Source organism: Oryctolagus cuniculus, chromosome 6 (assembly GCF_051225735.1).
Source record: "Oryctolagus cuniculus isolate XC-2025 breed Fujian yellow rabbit chromosome 6, ASM5122573v1, whole genome shotgun sequence".
NCBI classification, from domain to species: Eukaryota; Metazoa; Chordata; class Mammalia; order Lagomorpha; family Leporidae; genus Oryctolagus; species Oryctolagus cuniculus.
The window spans coordinates 3,625,245-3,642,907 of NC_142872.1; the positions used below are offsets into that span (position 1 = coordinate 3,625,245).

General features: G+C 50.3%; 3 protein-coding genes, 1 non-coding gene and 1 pseudogene across 5 annotated transcripts in view; 2 read left to right on the plus strand and 3 right to left on the minus strand.

The window, feature by feature from the left end:
- Positions 1-5,658, minus strand: LOC149125970 (olfactory receptor 6F1-like). 2 transcript variants are annotated; one of them, XM_089334765.1, is made up of 3 exons: positions 5,546-5,658; positions 4,018-4,583; positions 1-182 (listed from the first exon to the last, which is right to left on the minus strand). In XM_089334765.1, the coding sequence occupies exons 2-3, from the start codon at positions 4,552-4,554 to the stop codon at positions 45-47; spliced, it is 675 nt and encodes a 224-aa protein (XP_089190891.1). In that variant the 5' UTR covers positions 4,555-4,583; positions 5,546-5,658; the 3' UTR covers positions 1-44. The 2 variants fall into 2 exon arrangements, with proteins under 2 accessions (XP_089190891.1, XP_089190892.1); XM_089334766.1 differs by lacking the exon at positions 1-182 and having other exon boundaries at positions 491-4,583.
- LOC149125971 (immunoglobulin-binding protein 1 pseudogene) lies at positions 5,625-6,883 on the minus strand (annotated as a pseudogene).
- Positions 6,819-17,663, plus strand: part of LOC100343881 (olfactory receptor 2AG2) — a 22,003-nt gene continuing 11,158 nt past the window's right edge. The window contains exon 1 of the mRNA XM_070075966.2: positions 6,819-6,947. The gene's annotated coding sequence lies outside the window, so the exon portion shown is untranslated. The remainder of the gene's footprint in view (positions 6,948-17,663) is intronic.
- LOC127485500 (olfactory receptor 2T27) lies at positions 11,418-12,356 on the minus strand. The gene has a single exon (XM_089335827.1). It carries the CDS (start codon positions 12,354-12,356, stop codon positions 11,418-11,420), a length of 939 nt encoding a protein of 312 aa, XP_089191953.1.
- On the plus strand, positions 15,295-15,397 carry LOC149125972 (U6 spliceosomal RNA). The gene has a single exon (XR_016236679.1). It is a non-coding gene; the product is annotated as a U6 spliceosomal RNA (small nuclear RNA).

The following is a 17,663-nucleotide window of genomic DNA, read 5'->3' on the forward strand; positions in this document are numbered from 1 at the left end:
CAGAGAGGCAGAGGTAGAGACAGAGAGGTCTTCCATCTGCTGGTTCACTCCAAATGCCCGCAACAGCTGGAGCTGCTCCAATCTGACCAGGAGCCAGGAGCTTCTTCTGGGTCTTCCACATGGGTGCAGGGGCCCAAGGACTTGGGCCATCTTCTATTGCCTTCCCAGGCCATAGCATAGAGCTGGAGGGGAAGTAGAGTAGCCGGAACTTGAACCAGTGTCCAAATGGGATCCTGGCACTGCAGTAGTCTTACGTTTCCTGCTCTGTCTCCTACTGAACTGGTCACATTCTGTTTTTACTGAAACGTCTATTTTTTATTTGCTTTACACTTTTTATTGAAAACAGTTGCAGATAAAGTAATTCATATTTTCCAGATCCTATTTCCCTTTCTCTCTCCTCAGAGATATTCAGTCACATTTTCACATTTATTGCCTTAAAATGTACCTTTAAATATCTCAGAGTTTTATTTTATTTTTTTTAAAGATTGATTTCATTAATTTATGTGAAAAGCAGAGTCACAGAGAGAGACAGAGATTGTTCATCTGCTGGTTCACCCTGTACAATGCGTGCAACACAGGGCTGGGCCAGGCCGAAGCCAGGAGCCAGGAGCTCCATCTGGATCTGCCACGTGGGAGCAGGGGCCCAAGCATTCTGGCCATCTTCTGCTTTCCCAGGCTGTGAGCAGGAGCCAGGAGCCTGTTCTGGATCTGCCACATGGGTGCAGGGTCTCAAGCCCTTGGGCTGTCTTCTGCTGCCTCCCAAGTGCATTAGCAGGGCGCTGGATGGGAAGCAGAGAAGCTAGGACTGGAATCGGTGCTCTGATATGAAATGCTGGTGTCGCATGGCAGCAGCTTAACCCACTGCACCACAATGCTGGCCCTAGAGCATTATTTTAGACTTTGTTTTGTTTTTTGAAAGTTCCTTTTACCAACTTAAATGTAGGACTTTAAATCCATTACTGGCAGGTTAAGTGTTTGGCTTAGCAGTCACTATACCAGCTGGGAGGCCCAAGTCCCACTTTGCAGGGCCTGGGTTCAAGTCCTGCCTCCACTCTTGATGCCAGCTTCCTGCTGAGGCACACCCTGGGAACAGCAGTGGTAGCAGATGTGGTCAAGTCCCTGCTGCCCATGTCGAAGAGCCAGATGGAGACCCAGGCACCTGCCTTTGTCCCTGGCCCAGCACCAGCTGATGTGGGCATCTGGGGAGTGAGTCAGCAAATGGGACAACTGTCTGTGTCTCAAATACTTAAATAAATGGATTAAATCTGTTACTGCTGATTAAACTATTCCATCCACTTATTAATGAAGAACATACTGTCAAGTTTATTCATTCATTCATTTTATTATATTCTGCCTTTCTCCCCTTATTATGTGAAGGGAGAGTTTTTTTTTTTCTTATTCAGTGATTTTCCTGATTATATATAAACAGTGCCTTCCATAGTTGCTTGGCAAGTATTTGTTGGATGAGTAATATGCTTTCAGTTAGTTCAATCCCCAACCCTTGTCCCAAAACAAGTCATAGAAGCCAGATTCCTCAGGACAGGCACTGTGGTGTAGTAGGTTAAGCATCTGCCTGAGGCACAGGCATCCCATAGAGGCACTGGTTTGAGTGCTGGCTATTCTACTTTTGATCCTGCTCCCGGCTGATGGCTTGGGAAAGCCGTGGAAGATGGCCTGAGTGCTTGGGAACCTATGTGGGAGACCCAGAAGAAGCTCCTGGCTCCTGGCTTAGGGTCAGCTCAGCTCTGGCTTTGTGGCCATTTGGGGAGTAAACCAGTGGATGGAAGACCTCTCTCTCTCTGTCTCTCCCTCTGTCTGGCCTCTCAAGTAAATAAATAAATCTGAGAGAGAGGCAGAGAGAGAGAGAGAAAGAGAGAAAGGAGAGAGAGAAAGATTCCTCTTCCAACCTAGGAAAATGCCTCTCTATTCTCTCCCTGGAGAACCTCAAGTGACAAGTGCCATGCCATGTACTGGAGCTGGGTATGGACTCCCAGAGGCTGAGAGGGGCTGAGCAGCAGGGCCAGGCTGGGCCCCCTCCGTTTGTTACCCTTTGAGCCCAGTCTTGCTTTCCAGTTGCTTCTCTACAAGGCTGTGCATTCTTCACTGTGTCTAAGCCTTAAAACACACGGCTGTGGGGCCGGCGCCGTGGCCCAGTAGGCTAATCCTGTGCCTGTGGTGCCAGCATCCCATATGGGTGCCAGTTCTAATCCCAGCTGCTCTTCTTCTGATCCAGCTCTCTGCTATGGCCTGGGAAAGCAGTGGAAAATGGCCCAAGTCCTTGGGCCCCTGCACCCACGTGGGAGACCCAGAAGAAACTCCTGGTTCCTGGCTTCAGATCAGTGCAGCTCAGCCGTTGCAGCCATCTGGGGAGTGAACCATCGGATAGAAGACCTTTCTCTCTGTCTCTCCCTCTCACTGTCTGCACTCTACCTTTCAAATAAATAAAAAAATCTAAACAAAACAAAACAAAAAAACATGGGTCTCCCTGGGTCTTTGGGCCATCCTTTCTGACCAAAAGTGTAAATCATGTGCACCACTTTTCCCTCCCACGGTCTCTTAGGAGGCAGACTTTCTTTTTTTTTTTTTTAAGATTTTTTTAAGTGTTTTTTTTTTTTTTTTAATTTGACAGGTAGAGTTACAGACAGTGAGAGAGGGAGAAAGGTCTTCCTTTCATTGGTTCACTCCCCCAAATGGCTGCTATGGCCGGAGCTACGCCAATTGGAAGCCAGGAGCCAGGTGCTTCTTCCTGGTCTCCCATGCGGGTGCAGGAGCCCAAGCACCTGGGCCATCCTCCATTGCCTTTCTGGGCCACAGCAGAGAGCTGGACTGGAAGAGGAGCAACCGGGACTTGTACTGGGTGCCCATATGGGATGCCGGTGCCACAGATGGAGGATTAGCCTAGTGCACCATCGCACCAGCCCCAGAAGGTAGACTTTCAACAGAGGCACACTTTGCCAGGGGACTCGGTCTCAGTTAAAACATGTTTTCCTGTGTCCTTCCAACATGCAGCCTTCCCCGCCCCATTCACTTCCAAAACCAGGAAAGGTTCCCAATGATGGGAACAGGGAGGTCTGAGGGCAGCTGTTCCCAGGCCCGCCTTCCTCCTGGGGGAAGAACACAGCCCCAGCCCGCTATTCTGCCTGGCTCTGTTGGCCAGCCCCCGACTGCAGCGTCTATCCCCAGTCCTGGGAAGTGGGTGAGGGGAAGTGAATCTTCCTGAGTGCATGGCTGAGAAGGCAAGGCCTGCTTCTGGCTCCTTAAGATGGGGTCTTTTGGAGGGAATTAAAAACAAAAACACTCTAATTATTGTACCCCAAGGTTATTTTTCTCTGAAACTCTAATTCTGTGGGACAGCACCTTGAACATGGATCATCACGGGACTTCTATAGCTTTACTCAAACCCTTTCAGTCCTGGTGAATCTGACGTGGCATCTTGTAAGTTAGCAGCTTCTCCTGCCATCTGCATCTATTACCGTACCTCACCCAAGAAAATATCATGTGGGAATAATGGCACTCTCATTTCCATTATGATTTCATGCATTTTCCTGTCCTAGTTCTTACACCCCAGATTTACAAGGTGATACAAAAATCTTACAAAGAACGAGAACTTGGAGTTTTAGTAATGCACGCTTCACACTGAGTATGTGTCCCTAATGTTATAAAAAAAACTCAAAAGAAAACCCATGTCAATATACAACTATTTCGCTTGGACAAGATAGTTTGCTTCTATCAAAAACTCCTGTTCCCCTCCTGCATGAGAAAGGAGAGCTCCTGCACGCAGTGTTTCCCTTGATAGGTCTGATTTTGTCTTTCAGGTGTTTCCCCTTTGTTTTCTCCCCCCTGGAACCAAAGAAGCATCCCTGTCACTCTGTGGTGCACTTGGAGCCATGATCAGAACACCTGCCATGCTGCAGGAATGGAGAGCCCTGCAGTCTGGGGGCCGGCACACAGCACAGCTCCCCGTCACACCGTGAGGAGTTTACCTCCTTTCCACTTTCTCAGCAGACTCTCCCTCACCTCCTTGTTCCGGAGCGTGTAGATGAAGGGGTTGAGAACGGGGGTCACCACGGTGTTCAGGATGTGGATGGCCTTGCTCAGGTCCAGGGCGTCCTTGATGGAGGTTCGCACATGCAGGAAGATGGTGGACCCGTACCACAGGAGGACCACAGTGAGGTGGGAGGAACACGTGGAGAAGGCCTTGCTCCGGCCACTGGCCGAGGGGATCCTGAGGATGGTGCTGATGATGTAGACGTAGGAGACCAGGGTGATGAGGCATGAACTCAGGATGACCACACAGGCGATCATGAAGCCCACGATCTCCACGGCTTGTGTGCTGGTGCAGGCCAGGGCGATCCAGGGCGCGATGTCGCAGAAGAAGTGGTTGATGGCACGGGGGCCGCAAAAGGACAGGCTGCTGACGAGCGCAGTGGGTGCCATGATGGCCAGGAAGCCACAGGCCCAGCAACCCAGGGCCAGCCTCAAGGAGAGCAGGCTGCTCATGATGGCCCCGTAGTGCAGCGGGTAGCAGACGGCCAGGTAGCGGTCGTACGCCATGACAGCCAGGAGGAAGTACTCTGTGCAGCCTAAGGAGAAGACCAAGTCAGAGTTACACAGACAGAGAAGGAGAGGCAAAGAGAGGTCTTCCACCCACTGGTTCATTCCCCAGATGGCCGCAACAGCCAGACCCATGCCGATCCAAAGGCAGGAGCCTGGAGCTTCTTCCAGGTCTCCCACGTGGTTGCAAGGGCCCAAGGATTTGGGCCATCTTCCACTGCTTTCCCAAGCCATAGCTGAGAGCTGGATCCAAACTGGAGCAGCCAGGACTTGAATCGGCACCCATACGGGATACCGGCACTGCAGGCGGTGGCTTTACCCACTACGCCACAGTGCTGGCCCCTCTCCAATGTACATTTTTCACTCTCCTGCCCTCAGACAGACCTTCCCAACCACTGGTAACATTTTCAGTTTTCCTCCCACTTATCAGCAACTCTTTGGCCCATTCACTTCGCATATTTCTGTGTAGAGCAGCCCACACTCGCTTGTGAATGAAAGCTTATTTCTCCACTTTCTCATTTTCTGTTTACATGCAATACCAGTCTCTGCTTAGTATTTCTACATCTGCAGGAGAAAAGAACCTGAACTAAAACTTAATTCACTGCCAACATCAATAGGAAATGCCTGCGTGACAGGTGTCAGCTTAACCCTGTGCGCCACCACACCAGCCCCTGACTGGGATATTTTAAAAGATCTGGCTTCAAGCTCAGTCCTTCTGTGTGGTTTAGCATCCTGGAAGTTTTCAACTGGACTTTTAAAATCTGACTTTCTGAAATCCAGATTTGTTTGGTTCTTTCTCAAGATTTCAGTCTCTGTGCTGAATTTCTCATTCACATTATGAGTTGTTTTCCTACTTTTTTTGCAGTAGAATGGATGCTTATTTTTCAGAGAAATCACACAGCAATTTATTAATTTTAAGTAATTTTTAAAATAGATTTCTCATATATTTATAAAATATATAAATAATTATATAAAAATTGTATAATTTTACCTTTTCAGTACTTGTTTCTTTCCCCGTGATAAACTGGAATACACCATAACACCAAAAACAAGACTGTTGGCTCACCATCTAGGACACAACTGCACAATGACACTTTATTAAATGCAAAGCAAGATTACAGCCTTTACCTTTGTTTCACAGAGCTGAGGCAGCAGCCCAGGGAGGGGACTGCATGGTTCCCCTTGGTGGGGCCGGTGTGTTCTGCAGTCCCGTCAGTTTTGGGAAGCAACCTGTCAGTTGCCACAGCCCCTAGCCTGGGTGCCCTTCCAGTCACCCCCCACCCCTTGCTCTGTGGTGTTCTCACCATGCTCCTCCTCCTGTCTTCCTGTATCTTGCTGCTCTAGGATACTGTCAACTTACAGTGGGTTTATCTGGATGTAAGCTCACTGTAAGCTGAACGGCACCTGTATTGCAGGTTCTGAAGTGTTTCAGTCAGCTCTCGGTGTCAGAGGGCTCTGGCGTCTCCTTGGCTATTCCTTGATCTGGCAACGCTCCAAATTTCTGATGCTGCTCGTACCAGTCATTCACGGTCATGGTTGCCAGACTCGGATAACCGGCTCCGAACACTTTAGCTTGGGTCACATTGCGAGTGAGAATGAAGGGCTTCACTGGAGGCCTCTCCTGGCGAGATGCGGGAGGCGCCGCCGCCTCTCCTGCGGAGTCTTTTTCTCGCAGAATCTCCATCTCCTGGTCAATGCTCTCAATCTCATCCAAGCTGATACCCGCCCACCTCCGGAGGTGGAGGAGGTGGTACTCACGGACACGCTCGTCCGCTGCCTGCCCGCTTTCCACAGCGCGTTTCAGCGCGGCCAGCCTGCTCTCCGCCTCCTTCCTCTGCCTGTACCTCTCTATCTTAGCCTCGCGTTGCGACGCCATGGCCTCGAGGCCAGGCCGGGCTGCGGCGGGCGCAGCGGCACTGCGTTCGGCTGCGCCGGCGCGGGTTCCAGGAAGCGGGAACTCGGCCAGCCGGTAGTGCCGGCACTGCGTGAGGTAGTTTAGGAAGTGTTCCCGCGCCTGCTGCAGGTGGGCCAGACGCTCGCCGGGGCGCACCTGCTTCACGGTGAGCGCGCCCTGCAGCGCCGGCAGCAGCAGGTACTTGAGGTCGGCGGAGGCGATGTCTTCCACGTCCTCGTTTCGGCTGAACAGGTCGAGCAGCGACAGCATGTCGGCGGCCTTCCCCAGGAGCTCCAAGCCCTCGGCCACGGCGTCCTGGACCGCCTGGGAACCGCTGGGCTCGGCCGCGGCCTCCGCCTGCTCCAGCAGCCGCCTGCCGGCCTCGAACAGCTCGGGCAGCCGCAGCGGCAGGGCCTTGTCCGCGGACGCTGCCATCTCGCGGCGGAGGCTGGCCGGGGCTTCACTTCCGGGTCACAGGTAACTGGAAAAGAAGAGTCAGGTGAGGCGAAGGCAGGCACGGGAAAGGCGCGCCGGGCCCCGCACACGGCCTGCCGCAGAGCAAGGCCTCCGTCCAAACCAACCAGCCAGCAGGCACGCTTAGCCCGAGGCGCGCCCGAGCCCCGCGGGCCCCGAGGCCCGGTGTGGCGGGGGCACTCGGGCGCGAGGGGGCCGGGAGGGTGCGGGCCGCGGCGCGGGCCTTCACCTCGAGAGCCGCTCCCGCCCGGCGCCGCTCCGCAGGCCGACGGTTGCGCCGCAGGAAGTGCGCGTGGCGCCCTCGCTTCCGCCGGGCCGGCCTCTGGCGCCTGCGCAGTCGCGTCCCCGCGCCCGCCGAGCCCCCGCGTCGTCCCAGTGCAGGCGCCTCGGGAGCGCCCCGCCACCCGGTGGGCGCCTTCGCGCCACGCGGCGCCCACGTCCTGCTTTCGTGTACTCGGGGGTCGTGGGCTCCCCTTTCTCGCGCTTGGCCAGGTCACCCCGCTCCTGGGGGACGCCCCGCGGCCTTGTCCCCGCGTTGACGAGGGTGGCAGAGCCCCGTCTCGGTCCCTGCAGAGCGCGGCTTTCCTAGATGGTGTGTCGTGGGCGAGTCTGCTAGGCCGCTGTGCTTGGGTTCCAGCTGGACATCTCGCCGTAGTCTCGGCGTTTTGTCCTTGTGTAGCCGATGGCAGCCCTGGCAAGGGCGTGGGGTCCCGGCCCCGCCCAAGGGCTGGTGGTGGTGGCATCAGTGACGGACGGGTCACGCGCGCCCTCACCAGCAGGCCGCAGCCGTGGTGTGCGGGAGCACCTGCCCGCGCGTGGCTGGCGCGGGTGTGGGGGCCGTGTTGGTACAGGCTGCTCGGGGCAGCAGGAGAGGGAGAGCAGTACGGGGACGGGCTCTGAGTTCCAGGGTCCGGGGAGCCGCAGTCCCGCGCTGTGCCAGCCCCCCGTCGCCTGTCTCAGGCAGGGCTCTGGGATCGCGGCCGCACTGCTCCGTTTACTCGGCTTTGTGAGGCCCGAGTGGTTCTTCCTGATGTAGTGGAATACCTTCGGGTCCCGCAGATGGGATACGCAGGCCCTCTGTCCCCTACTGACCGGGGCCCGCGCTCTGGGGGGGTTGACAAGAAGGTGTGCGTTCCTTCTCTGAGCACAGCTGCCGGGAGCGCTCCAGGTGCCCCCACCCCGCCTTGCTGGGCTGCAAACCTGCGGTGCCCGTGGATCCCTTTGAGGTGGCATTGCCAGTGTCCGCAGACGGCGCCTGTGAGGGACCTCCCCGGTGCCCCTTCCCCTGTCACGGGGCCAGGGCCGTGGCTGCTGGCGTGCTGTGTTTTTCTCTCCACTGCCACCCCAGTTCTCCCCGCCCTAGAGATGTCCGTGTGTCTCTGCTGGGCTCCAGGGCCACCCTGGGATACTGACCTCAAAGTATGCCATTTCCTTACTGTTTGCTTCTCTCTGTAGGAGGAGGGGAGAAGTGGAATGCTGGTTCTCTCTATTTGGCCATCTTAGAAGTCCTATATGATTTATCCTATTTTACATTTACAGTCGTGTGCTGCTTTTTCAATGGGTGTGCATATGTGTATGTGGGGTGAAGTGGCAGGTTTTTGTTTGATGTTTCCTATATTTTGAAGCATCTCCTTTTTAGGACTTTAGGTAATGAAGTTGCACAAAATAACTATCTTCTCTCATCAAACAGTTCTTTTTCTTTCTTTCTTCTTTTTAAGAGAGTTGAAAATCTCAGGGCGATACTGAGACCTCTGGACCTAGGATACTCTGGGCAGTAACGAGTCTTCATGCATTTGTGTACCTCCTTTTTAAAAAGATATACTTATTTATTTGAAAGGCAGAGTAATGGAGAGAGAGGGAGAGAGTGAAGGAGGGAGTGAGGGATAGACAGAGAGAGAGAGAGAATCTTCTTTCTGCTGGTTCTTTCCCCAAATGGACACAACAGCTGGAGCTGGGCCAATCCAAAGCCAGGGTTCCAGGCCTTCCACATGGGTGGCAGGGACCCAAACCCTTGGGCCATCTTCTGCTGCTTTTCCCAGGCCATTAGCAGGAGCTGGATGGGAAGTAGAACAGATGGGACTGGAACTGGTTCCCATATGGGATACCAGCACCACAAGCAGCGGTTTTACTTGCCACGCCACAGCCCAGCCCCTTCGTGAGACATTTCTAAAGAAAGATTTCCAATTATATCGGGAACCGCTGCTTCCTCCCCTGTAACTGCTGGCTGTGGAGATTTTGGCTGGGCAGTAGGCTCTTCCGGGCTTCTGGGACTGCCTTGTCTTTCTTCACTGCCAACTTAGTTGATTGCGCCTCCTTTCCACCAAGACCCTGGTGACAAGAGATCTTTTCCTGGTGATTTTCTTTTCTCTTTTATTTTCTTAAAAACAAGTACATACATCAAAGCCTTATTTTGTCCTTGCTTGGCAGAAGAGGGCATATATAAAATTTTGTTTGTGTGAAGCCAACAGACTTCAGAAGCGAGTCAGACACGTGGCTCTTCTTCCTTTTTCCGGGTGAATCCCGTTCCAGTGGAATCCACCCCCTGCTTTGCTGCACCTGCATGTGGGTTGATGGGATGGGACAAAGTGCTGCAGGTGGTTAATGAGACGTAATCAACATCATCATGGCCTTGCACACACCATGGCATCACTTCCCTGAGACAGTGCTAGCCTGGGTCTTTAAGCATGCTTTTAATCCGACAGGTCAGACTTTATATAAACTATCCCCCCCCCCTTTTTTTTTTGACAGGCAGAGTGGACAGTGAGAGAGAGAGACAGAGAGAAAGGTCTTCCTTTGCCGTTGGTTCACCCTCCAATGGCCACCGCGGCCAGCGCGCTGTGGCCAGCGCACCGCGCTGATCCGATGGCAGGAGCCAGGAGCCAGGAGCCAGGTGCTTTTCCTGGTGTCCCATGGGGTGCAGGGCCCAAGCACTTGGGCCATCCTCCACTGCACTCCCTGGCCACAGCAGAGGGCTGGCCTGGAAGAGGGGCAACCGGGACAGAATCCGGCGCCCTGACCGGGACTAGAACCCGGTGTGCCGGCACCGCTAGGCGGAGGATTAGCCTAGTGAGCCGCGGCGCCGGCCCCGTTTTTTCTTTAATTTAGTGCAAGGAACTCAGGTTTATTGTCAGAAATGGAAATGATGGCTGATACCTGCGTGCGTGCTAAGGGGTAGAGCAAACGTTATTGTTTTTATATACCCAACCACTATCAGAAAGAACCCTGGTTTATACTCCTCCCCCAGCCCTACCTGCCATATGCCATTTATGGCACATTCATTTCTCCTTTGCATGGATAATTTACAGTAATCTCTTATGTGAAGAATGTCCTAGAAATTTTTGCTTGTTACATATTAATTTTTAGATCAAAATATTTCTTTCACATACCCCCCCCCCACCACCATGCCCAACATATTTTGAATTTAAATACAATCATCTCTTGGAGAGGAATTTCAGGATGACTTAAGGGTATTCTTTCTAATTCTCAGTCCTTTGTTATATTCTTAGCAAGCCATGTTCCTCAGCGAATCTTCTGGATTTCTAATGACATATAAATAGCTTTCCATTCTCTAATTCGGTCACTCAACCAAGTCAACTAGTGGTGGGTGCGGCAGTGAACTGTTAAATTCAGTTGCAGTCTATGCTCACACTGCCAGGTGTTGGAATGGTAATATTTCTACACGTGTAGATTCAGCCACATTCACCTTATTATCCTTTCCTGAAATGTGAATGTTAATTCACTACATGGCAGAGAGGTGATAGAAATGTAAAAACAAAACAAAACAAAAAAAACTCAGATGCAATCTACGAGTAGTAAATCTGCATATAACTTTCCATTTCCATCAAGCCTGATATAATTTTGCATTCTTAAAACTAAAGAAACTTAAAAGGTCTTTATATTCTTTTTTGGTAACAAGGACAATTACACAAAATAATTTAAGAGGCAGCATGGTATTTAAAAATAAAATGAGTTTTTTGGGTAGGTTTAGAAATGCCGTAGATGTCATCTAATAAAGCCCCTTCATTTTACACTCTTAAGCTTTCACCTTCACTTTAGGAGAGTTTGGAAACGAACATTTCTGGACTTTCTGTCGTGGTTGACCTTTCTCGACCAGACTTGATTCATATCTCCTTGAATAAAGCATCGCTGATTCACATCCTTTTCTTGGCAAAACCTCATCACCATCACTACTCCTCCCACAGTGACTCCCCTCAAACCCACAGCAATGCCGTTGGCACCACCACCACTACTGTCACCATCATCATCAACTCTGGAATGCCCACTCCTTGAGGATCATAGTCCCAGAGTGTGAACCTAGCATACTCGGGCTGAATGGCCACAGCACATTCCACCAGTTTTACGTCTGTGTGTCCTGAATCCATGGAGCCAGTGGTGCCATTGCAGTTTCAACCTCATGACCAGAGGCCTCGACGTCCAACAGGGCTGACTGAGCTGAAACAGAGCTCGTGGCTAAGGTTTGCCGTATATTTGTGGTCTAGAGTGAGGTTGGACAGCATCCCAGCGCCTTTTTCAGAGCCCCCACCACCTCCTTATTCCTCAGACTGTAGATGAGGGGGTTCATCATGGGGGTGAGGATGGCACCAAACAAGAAGAGGACCTGGTCCAGCTTGGGGCTGTGGTAGGAGCTTGGCCTCATGTAGACCAGCATGGCCGGGCCAAAGTAGAGGCTCACCACAGCCAGGTGAGAGGAACAGGTAGCCAGGGCTTTATTTCTGCCCTCAGGGGAGTTCATGCGGAGAACAGCAAGGAAGATGAGCACGTATGAAGTCAAGATGAGGGACAGGGGAATGAGGAGCACCACAATGCTGGTCGCCACCACAGCCTTCTCGTAGGCAGAGATGTCCTCACAGGCCAGCTTGAGGATGGCCATGACCTCACAAAGGAAATGAGAAATCTCTGTGGAACCACAGATTGGGAAGTGCATGGCGTAGGCAGTGTGTGCCAGTGATAAAAAGGCACCCCCAGCCCAGGAGACGGCGGCCATCTGCAGGCAGACCCTCTGGCTCATGAGGAGGGCATATCTCAGAGGGTTGCAGATGGCCACGTACCGGTCATAGGACATGAAGGTGATGAGGATACACTCAGCAATGCCTAGAGTCAGAAAGAAAAAGATCTGAGCTGCACAGGCCACCCGTGAGATGTTTCTCTGCCCCAAGAAGAAGTCGGCTGCCATCTTGGGCACGGTGCTAGAGATTAGGGTCAGGTCCATGAGAGCCAGCTGGCTGAGCAGGAAGTACATGGGTGTGTGGAGGTGAGAGTCCACCCAGATCAGAAGAATTAGTGCAGAGTTTGCAGTGAGAGCCACCGTGTAGATCAGGAGGATGGCAGAGACAAGGAGGGTGACGTGGTTCATGCCAGGGAAGAGGCCCAGGAGGATGAAGTCGGTGTCTGAAGACTTATTCCTGCTGTCCATGACTGCTTGTAGTGGAGATTAGTCGTGCCTGGAAAGACGTGAGAGTGGGGGAGTTCAGAAGTGCTCCAGTGGCTGCTACCCAGCTTACCTGCCATCAGTGTTCAGTTAAGCCCTGTGCACTGTTGGGGTGGGAGCCTCAGTTCTTGGCTGGCTGTTAGCGGGAGGTCTCTCAGTCCCTGCACTTGAGTGGCACAAGGCACCATGTACAATATGGCTTCCTTCAGGAAAGATAGGAAGATAAAGAGGGGAAAGGGAGAGAAAGATGGAAGTCCTGGTCTTTTTGAACCTAGGGTCAGCATTGTTGAATGAATGGGTCCAGCCTTTGGGGAGAAATTGCACAAAGGCTTGGGGACCAGTGGGCAGGATCATTGGGGTTCTCCTTGGGCCTGCCTGATACAAAGCTTCTCCAAATTAATTGTATTTTTGTCATACCCTTAAAGTTCAGGCTTAAAGGATGCCTTAAGAGTCAGCTTCCCTCTTAATCCCCAGTCATTGATATCTTCCTGTTACTTGGTGATAAAGAAATTATGAGTCACAAAAGCTCTAAATGATTGGTCCTGGACCACCCGAATCTGTACCCATGAAGGGCCTGGGTCTCCCACATTCCCTCAACTTACTGTGAGAGCTCTCCTATAAATGATGTCTTGAGTTGTGTTCAGCTTGTTCACGTTAACTCTTCTACTTGCACATCACTGAGGGGACAAACAAGATGCTGCAAGTCAGTATACAGTAATTCACTTTCCTGCACAAGGAAGGGATGGATATTTAGAAATCTGAGTGTAACTTTTACATTATTAGTTTATTAAAATTATGTAGAGATTTCTAGCATCTACAGCATACGTGAAGTATTCATGTATTACAGCTTTGTATATTTATGAATTTCCTTGAAACTTTAAAAGTATACCCATTTAAAAGAGATACATTTAGCTTTTATGCCTTGAAAGCAGGTCTGCACATATGCACGTGGTCAGTATATGCTTTGGGTGTGTCCGTGTCTCAGCAGATCAGCAGTTTTCAGGACTGTCAGGAAAATGATCATTTCAGTCGGTCTGCAAGGTGCTGGAAAGAGCAGAACAACGTTCTGCTTGGTGATAGCAGTTGACAGCAGTTGATTTCGGGTGGAATCTATGACTTGAAGTAAGCCTCAGTATCCAGCATGCCGGCCCACTTTTCTTTTGCTAGACCTGGTGTTTTACTGTTCTTCTGTTTCTTTTGGCTTCCCTTTCCCAGTGAGCTGTCACCTCTTTTACATGTTTCCTGTAATTTTCTTTTCCTTTCACCTTCACTTTCAGAGAAAAAGCAAAGTCTGATTTTCCTGATCGTTTTCAGAAAGAGGAAAATGTATTTGAACAGAAAGTGTGTCACTGATGTTGGGGAAATGGGTCTCCCCAGCTTCTGATGGGTGACATGACAGGTGGAGCCTGCTTCCCTTCATGGACATCACATGGCCAGAGGAGCCCATAATCCATGGCCACTACTGGAGTTTTCCTTATTTTTAAAGATTTGTTTTGTAAAGTTGATCACTTTGGGGAAATTTCCTCAATGGATCACTTTTGAGTCAGTTCAACAGTGGGGAGAAAGAGGATGAGGGTTGTTCCTTTTTTCTAGTTCAAAGGCAGTCATTTAAAGGGCAACTCACAGCGATGTAAAAACATCTTACAGAACAGAAGCTAATCTGAAACTTTGGATTTGTTTGTGAAATGTTTTTTATCTTAGTCCAAAGAACCGACTTCTGACTCCACTGAAATAAGGCTGCTAATGACACACGTTGAATACAATGAAGACAGATTTTGGGTCAAGGAGACTGGCTCCCCTCCCCCTCATCTTACCTTGGTTTCCTGGGCAAATCTATGGATATGTGGGTTGACAACCTATGCATGTCTTGGCTCTTGTCCATTTTCTTGGGGGCCATCAAGTCAGGTAGACAGAAGCTATGATTTCTTCTTGCCATCTATATGAGAAAATTTGTGTATTGTTAGGTGGGATTTTATGCAAAGCTTTTCTCCATAGTTTGGGATTTCATCTAGCTGATGGAGGCACTCATTTCTCCGCACAGTTCTCTGCAGTGACAAGGACCTTTAGCTGGCCTTTCTATGTTGTGTTTCCCCAAGAGACACAGTGAACACGGACTCGAAGCCCTCTCCGGTCCCTGTAGATCCTTTGATTGTCCTGGGTGCCTGCTCCAGGTCTGCTCTGAGCCAGTTGCACATGGGAATGTGGTGGGGCTGCAGTCGAGATTTGAGATTGGAAAACACGTTGCATTTGTTCTGGAACGTACAGTTGAGCCATGCTTTCACGTACCTCCTGTTGTGTGCTCAGGAGCATGATGTGAGGTGGAGACTATGCTCTGTCATCTCAACATTTCAGAAAGAGCGATATTCAAAGTCATGTAGCTCCTGAGGTTCAGGACAGTAACCCACACCTTCTTTCCTAATTGCAGATAACCCTGGATTTTTTGTTCAAACTGCTCCCACTGAATTTTTTTTCAAAGATTTATTTATTTATTTATTTGAAAGGCAGAGTTACAGAGAGGCAGAGGCAGAGACATAGAGGTCTTCCATCCACCGGTTCATTCCCTAAATGGCTGCAATAGCAGCTGGAGCTGGGCCAATCCAAAGCCAGGAGCCAGGAGCTTCTTCTGGGTCTCCCACATAGGTGCAGGGGCCCTAGGACTTAGGCCATCTTCTACTGCTTTCCCAGGCCATAGCAGAGAGCTGGATCAGAAGAGGAGTAGCTGGGACTTGGACTGGCCCCCATAGGGGATGCTGGCACTGCAGGTGGCGGCTCTACCCTTTATGCCACAGCACCGGCCCCTGAATTTGTTTTGTTTCCAAAATAACCAATAGGAAAATGAAACCTCCACCTGCCTTCCTCCTACCTGCCCTCAACCTCAGGTATACCTCGAGTTGGAAAAGACTCATCTTTAAGAGGTGCTTTCCTGCTCACTTTGGCAGCACATATACTAAACTTGGAATGATACAGATTAGCATGGCGTCTGCAGAAGGATGACATGCATGGGGCCGGCGCTGTGGCATAGTGGGTAAAGCCACCTCCTGCAATGCTAGCATCCCATATGGGTGCTGGTTCAAGACCAGGCTGCTCTGCTTCCGATCCAGCTCTCTGCTGTGACCTGGGAAAACAGTAGAAAATGGCTGAAGTCCTTGGGCCCCTGCACCCATGTGGGAGACCCAGAAGAAGCTCCTAGCTCCTGGCTTTGGATCGGCACAGCTCCACCCGTTGCAGCCATCTGGGGAGTGAACCAACGGATGGAAGACCTCTCTCTCTCTCTCTCTCTCTCTCTCTCTCTCTCTGCATCTCCTCTCTCTGTAACTGTTACTTTCAAGTAAAAATAAATACTTTTTTTTAAAAAAGAAAGATGACATGCAAATTCGTGAAGTATTGCATATTTTTTTTTAAAAAAAGAGGTAATTTCTTTGGTTCACCAGATTGTACATGTGGGAGTGATTGTTTGGGTGTGTGTAAGCATTAAGTAGCCAGGTACATGCAGTGTATTTTATAAATGCTCTTTTTTAAAAAAAGATTATTTATTTATTTGTTTGAGAGGTAGAGACAGAGAGAGAGAGGTCTTCCATCTACTGGTTCACTCCCCAAATTGCCGCAACATCTGGAGCTACGCCTATCCAAAGTCAGGAGACAGGAGCTTCTTCTGGGTGCAGGGGTACAAGGGCTTGGGCCATCTTCTACTGCTTTTCTAGGCCACATTAGAGAGCTGGATTGGAAGAGGAGCAGCCAGAACTAGAATCAGCGCCCATATGGGATGCTGGGACCGCAGGCAAAGGATTAACCTACTGCACCATGGCACTGGCCCCAATAAATGCTTTCAATCAGAAACACCTTTGGATGTGTGCTAGGTTAACACTGATATCTGTTGAATAAACTCAAGGATTAGCTTTAACTCTGAAATCCCAATAGCAAGTTAACCAGGCATTGTAATTGTCTTCAAATATAGGATGATGTCGCTGGCATGACTGGAAATAAGATAAGGTGAGGAACGTCCTAGGGATGCAAATCCTTTTTGGAGGAGGGGATTTATTTCCACTCTTCACAGTCATACCACGCTTCGCATACCCAGTTTTTAGTTTTGATCGAATTGTTCTGTTGATTTTAGCTGCCTTTCAATGCAGTCTATTCTATTTAAGGCAGGGATAACAACAACATAAATAATAATAACTAACTTATGATGCGTTTTCTAAGACTTGGAACTCGTGTAAGGTCTCTGTGTTGTCTCAGTGAATCCTCACAGTGCTCCCAAGACCCCAGTGAGGTCATCATTAATGGTCGTCACAAGTTCTTCCATCACTTTCAAGATTTAAACAGCTGCATGCTTGATTTAAAAACAAGAGGCACTTCTCTGAGGCCTATACAACATCTTCGCCGGCACCTCAGTGCATAGCTCTGTACCTCAGTGTCTGTATCTCAGGGCCTGTGGCTATACTCCGAGGGTCAGTGATTGCAGGAATGCTTGTTTAACAGTGCCTGTTTGAACCGTGGTTACTTTGGGAGTTCCTTTACAGGAGAGATGTTGAAACTCAGTTCATAGATGACATTAGTGTATGCTTTGTGGACGTTATTCGGGTAGACACATTGACATCCCACTATGGACAGTGGCTTATTGTTTGTCATGGAATTGGGGGAGTGAGTGCGGGGCAGAGGATCAAAGGCAGGGCCTCCAAGGCATGCATTAGAGCCATTTCTGATGGAGGGGCCTGAGATGTCCCAGGGAACTGAACTGTGACTGGGAGCTCTGGAGTTGGCTCTTGGGAATGCCAGGGTAGTCAAAGAGTCTGCAGAAAAATTCCCGGAGGCAAGATGGCAGAATAGGAAGGGAGCACACTGATAGTCTGGGGAGAGATAGTTTAATAAAAGTGGAGATACTGCAGGTTCAAGGAAGAGTAGGGGAGGAAACAGCAGAAGAAACTCTTCCAGAACGCGTGACTCACAGCGGATCTGCGTGGAGAGCGTGGGAGCCCACAGTTCGGGACACCAGCGGCAGACTCAACACACCAGTGCTGGAACGCGAGCTGTGCGGAATTACCTCCCTTTTGAATCAAAAAAAAAAGAAAGAGAGAGAGAGAGAGAGATTTACCACGCCTAACCTGGGAGTGTCACCTTTGGCACACCAAACAGAGCTCTCAGGCCACACCCATCTCAAGCCCTAAGGCTCCATCAAAAACAGATAGTCCACTTAATCTAGAGTCATAGTATAACAAGAAAAAGCACCACAGTGAAGAAACCAAATATCTCCAATATGCCAAATAACAAATGCAAAAACCGAGGTAATAAAAA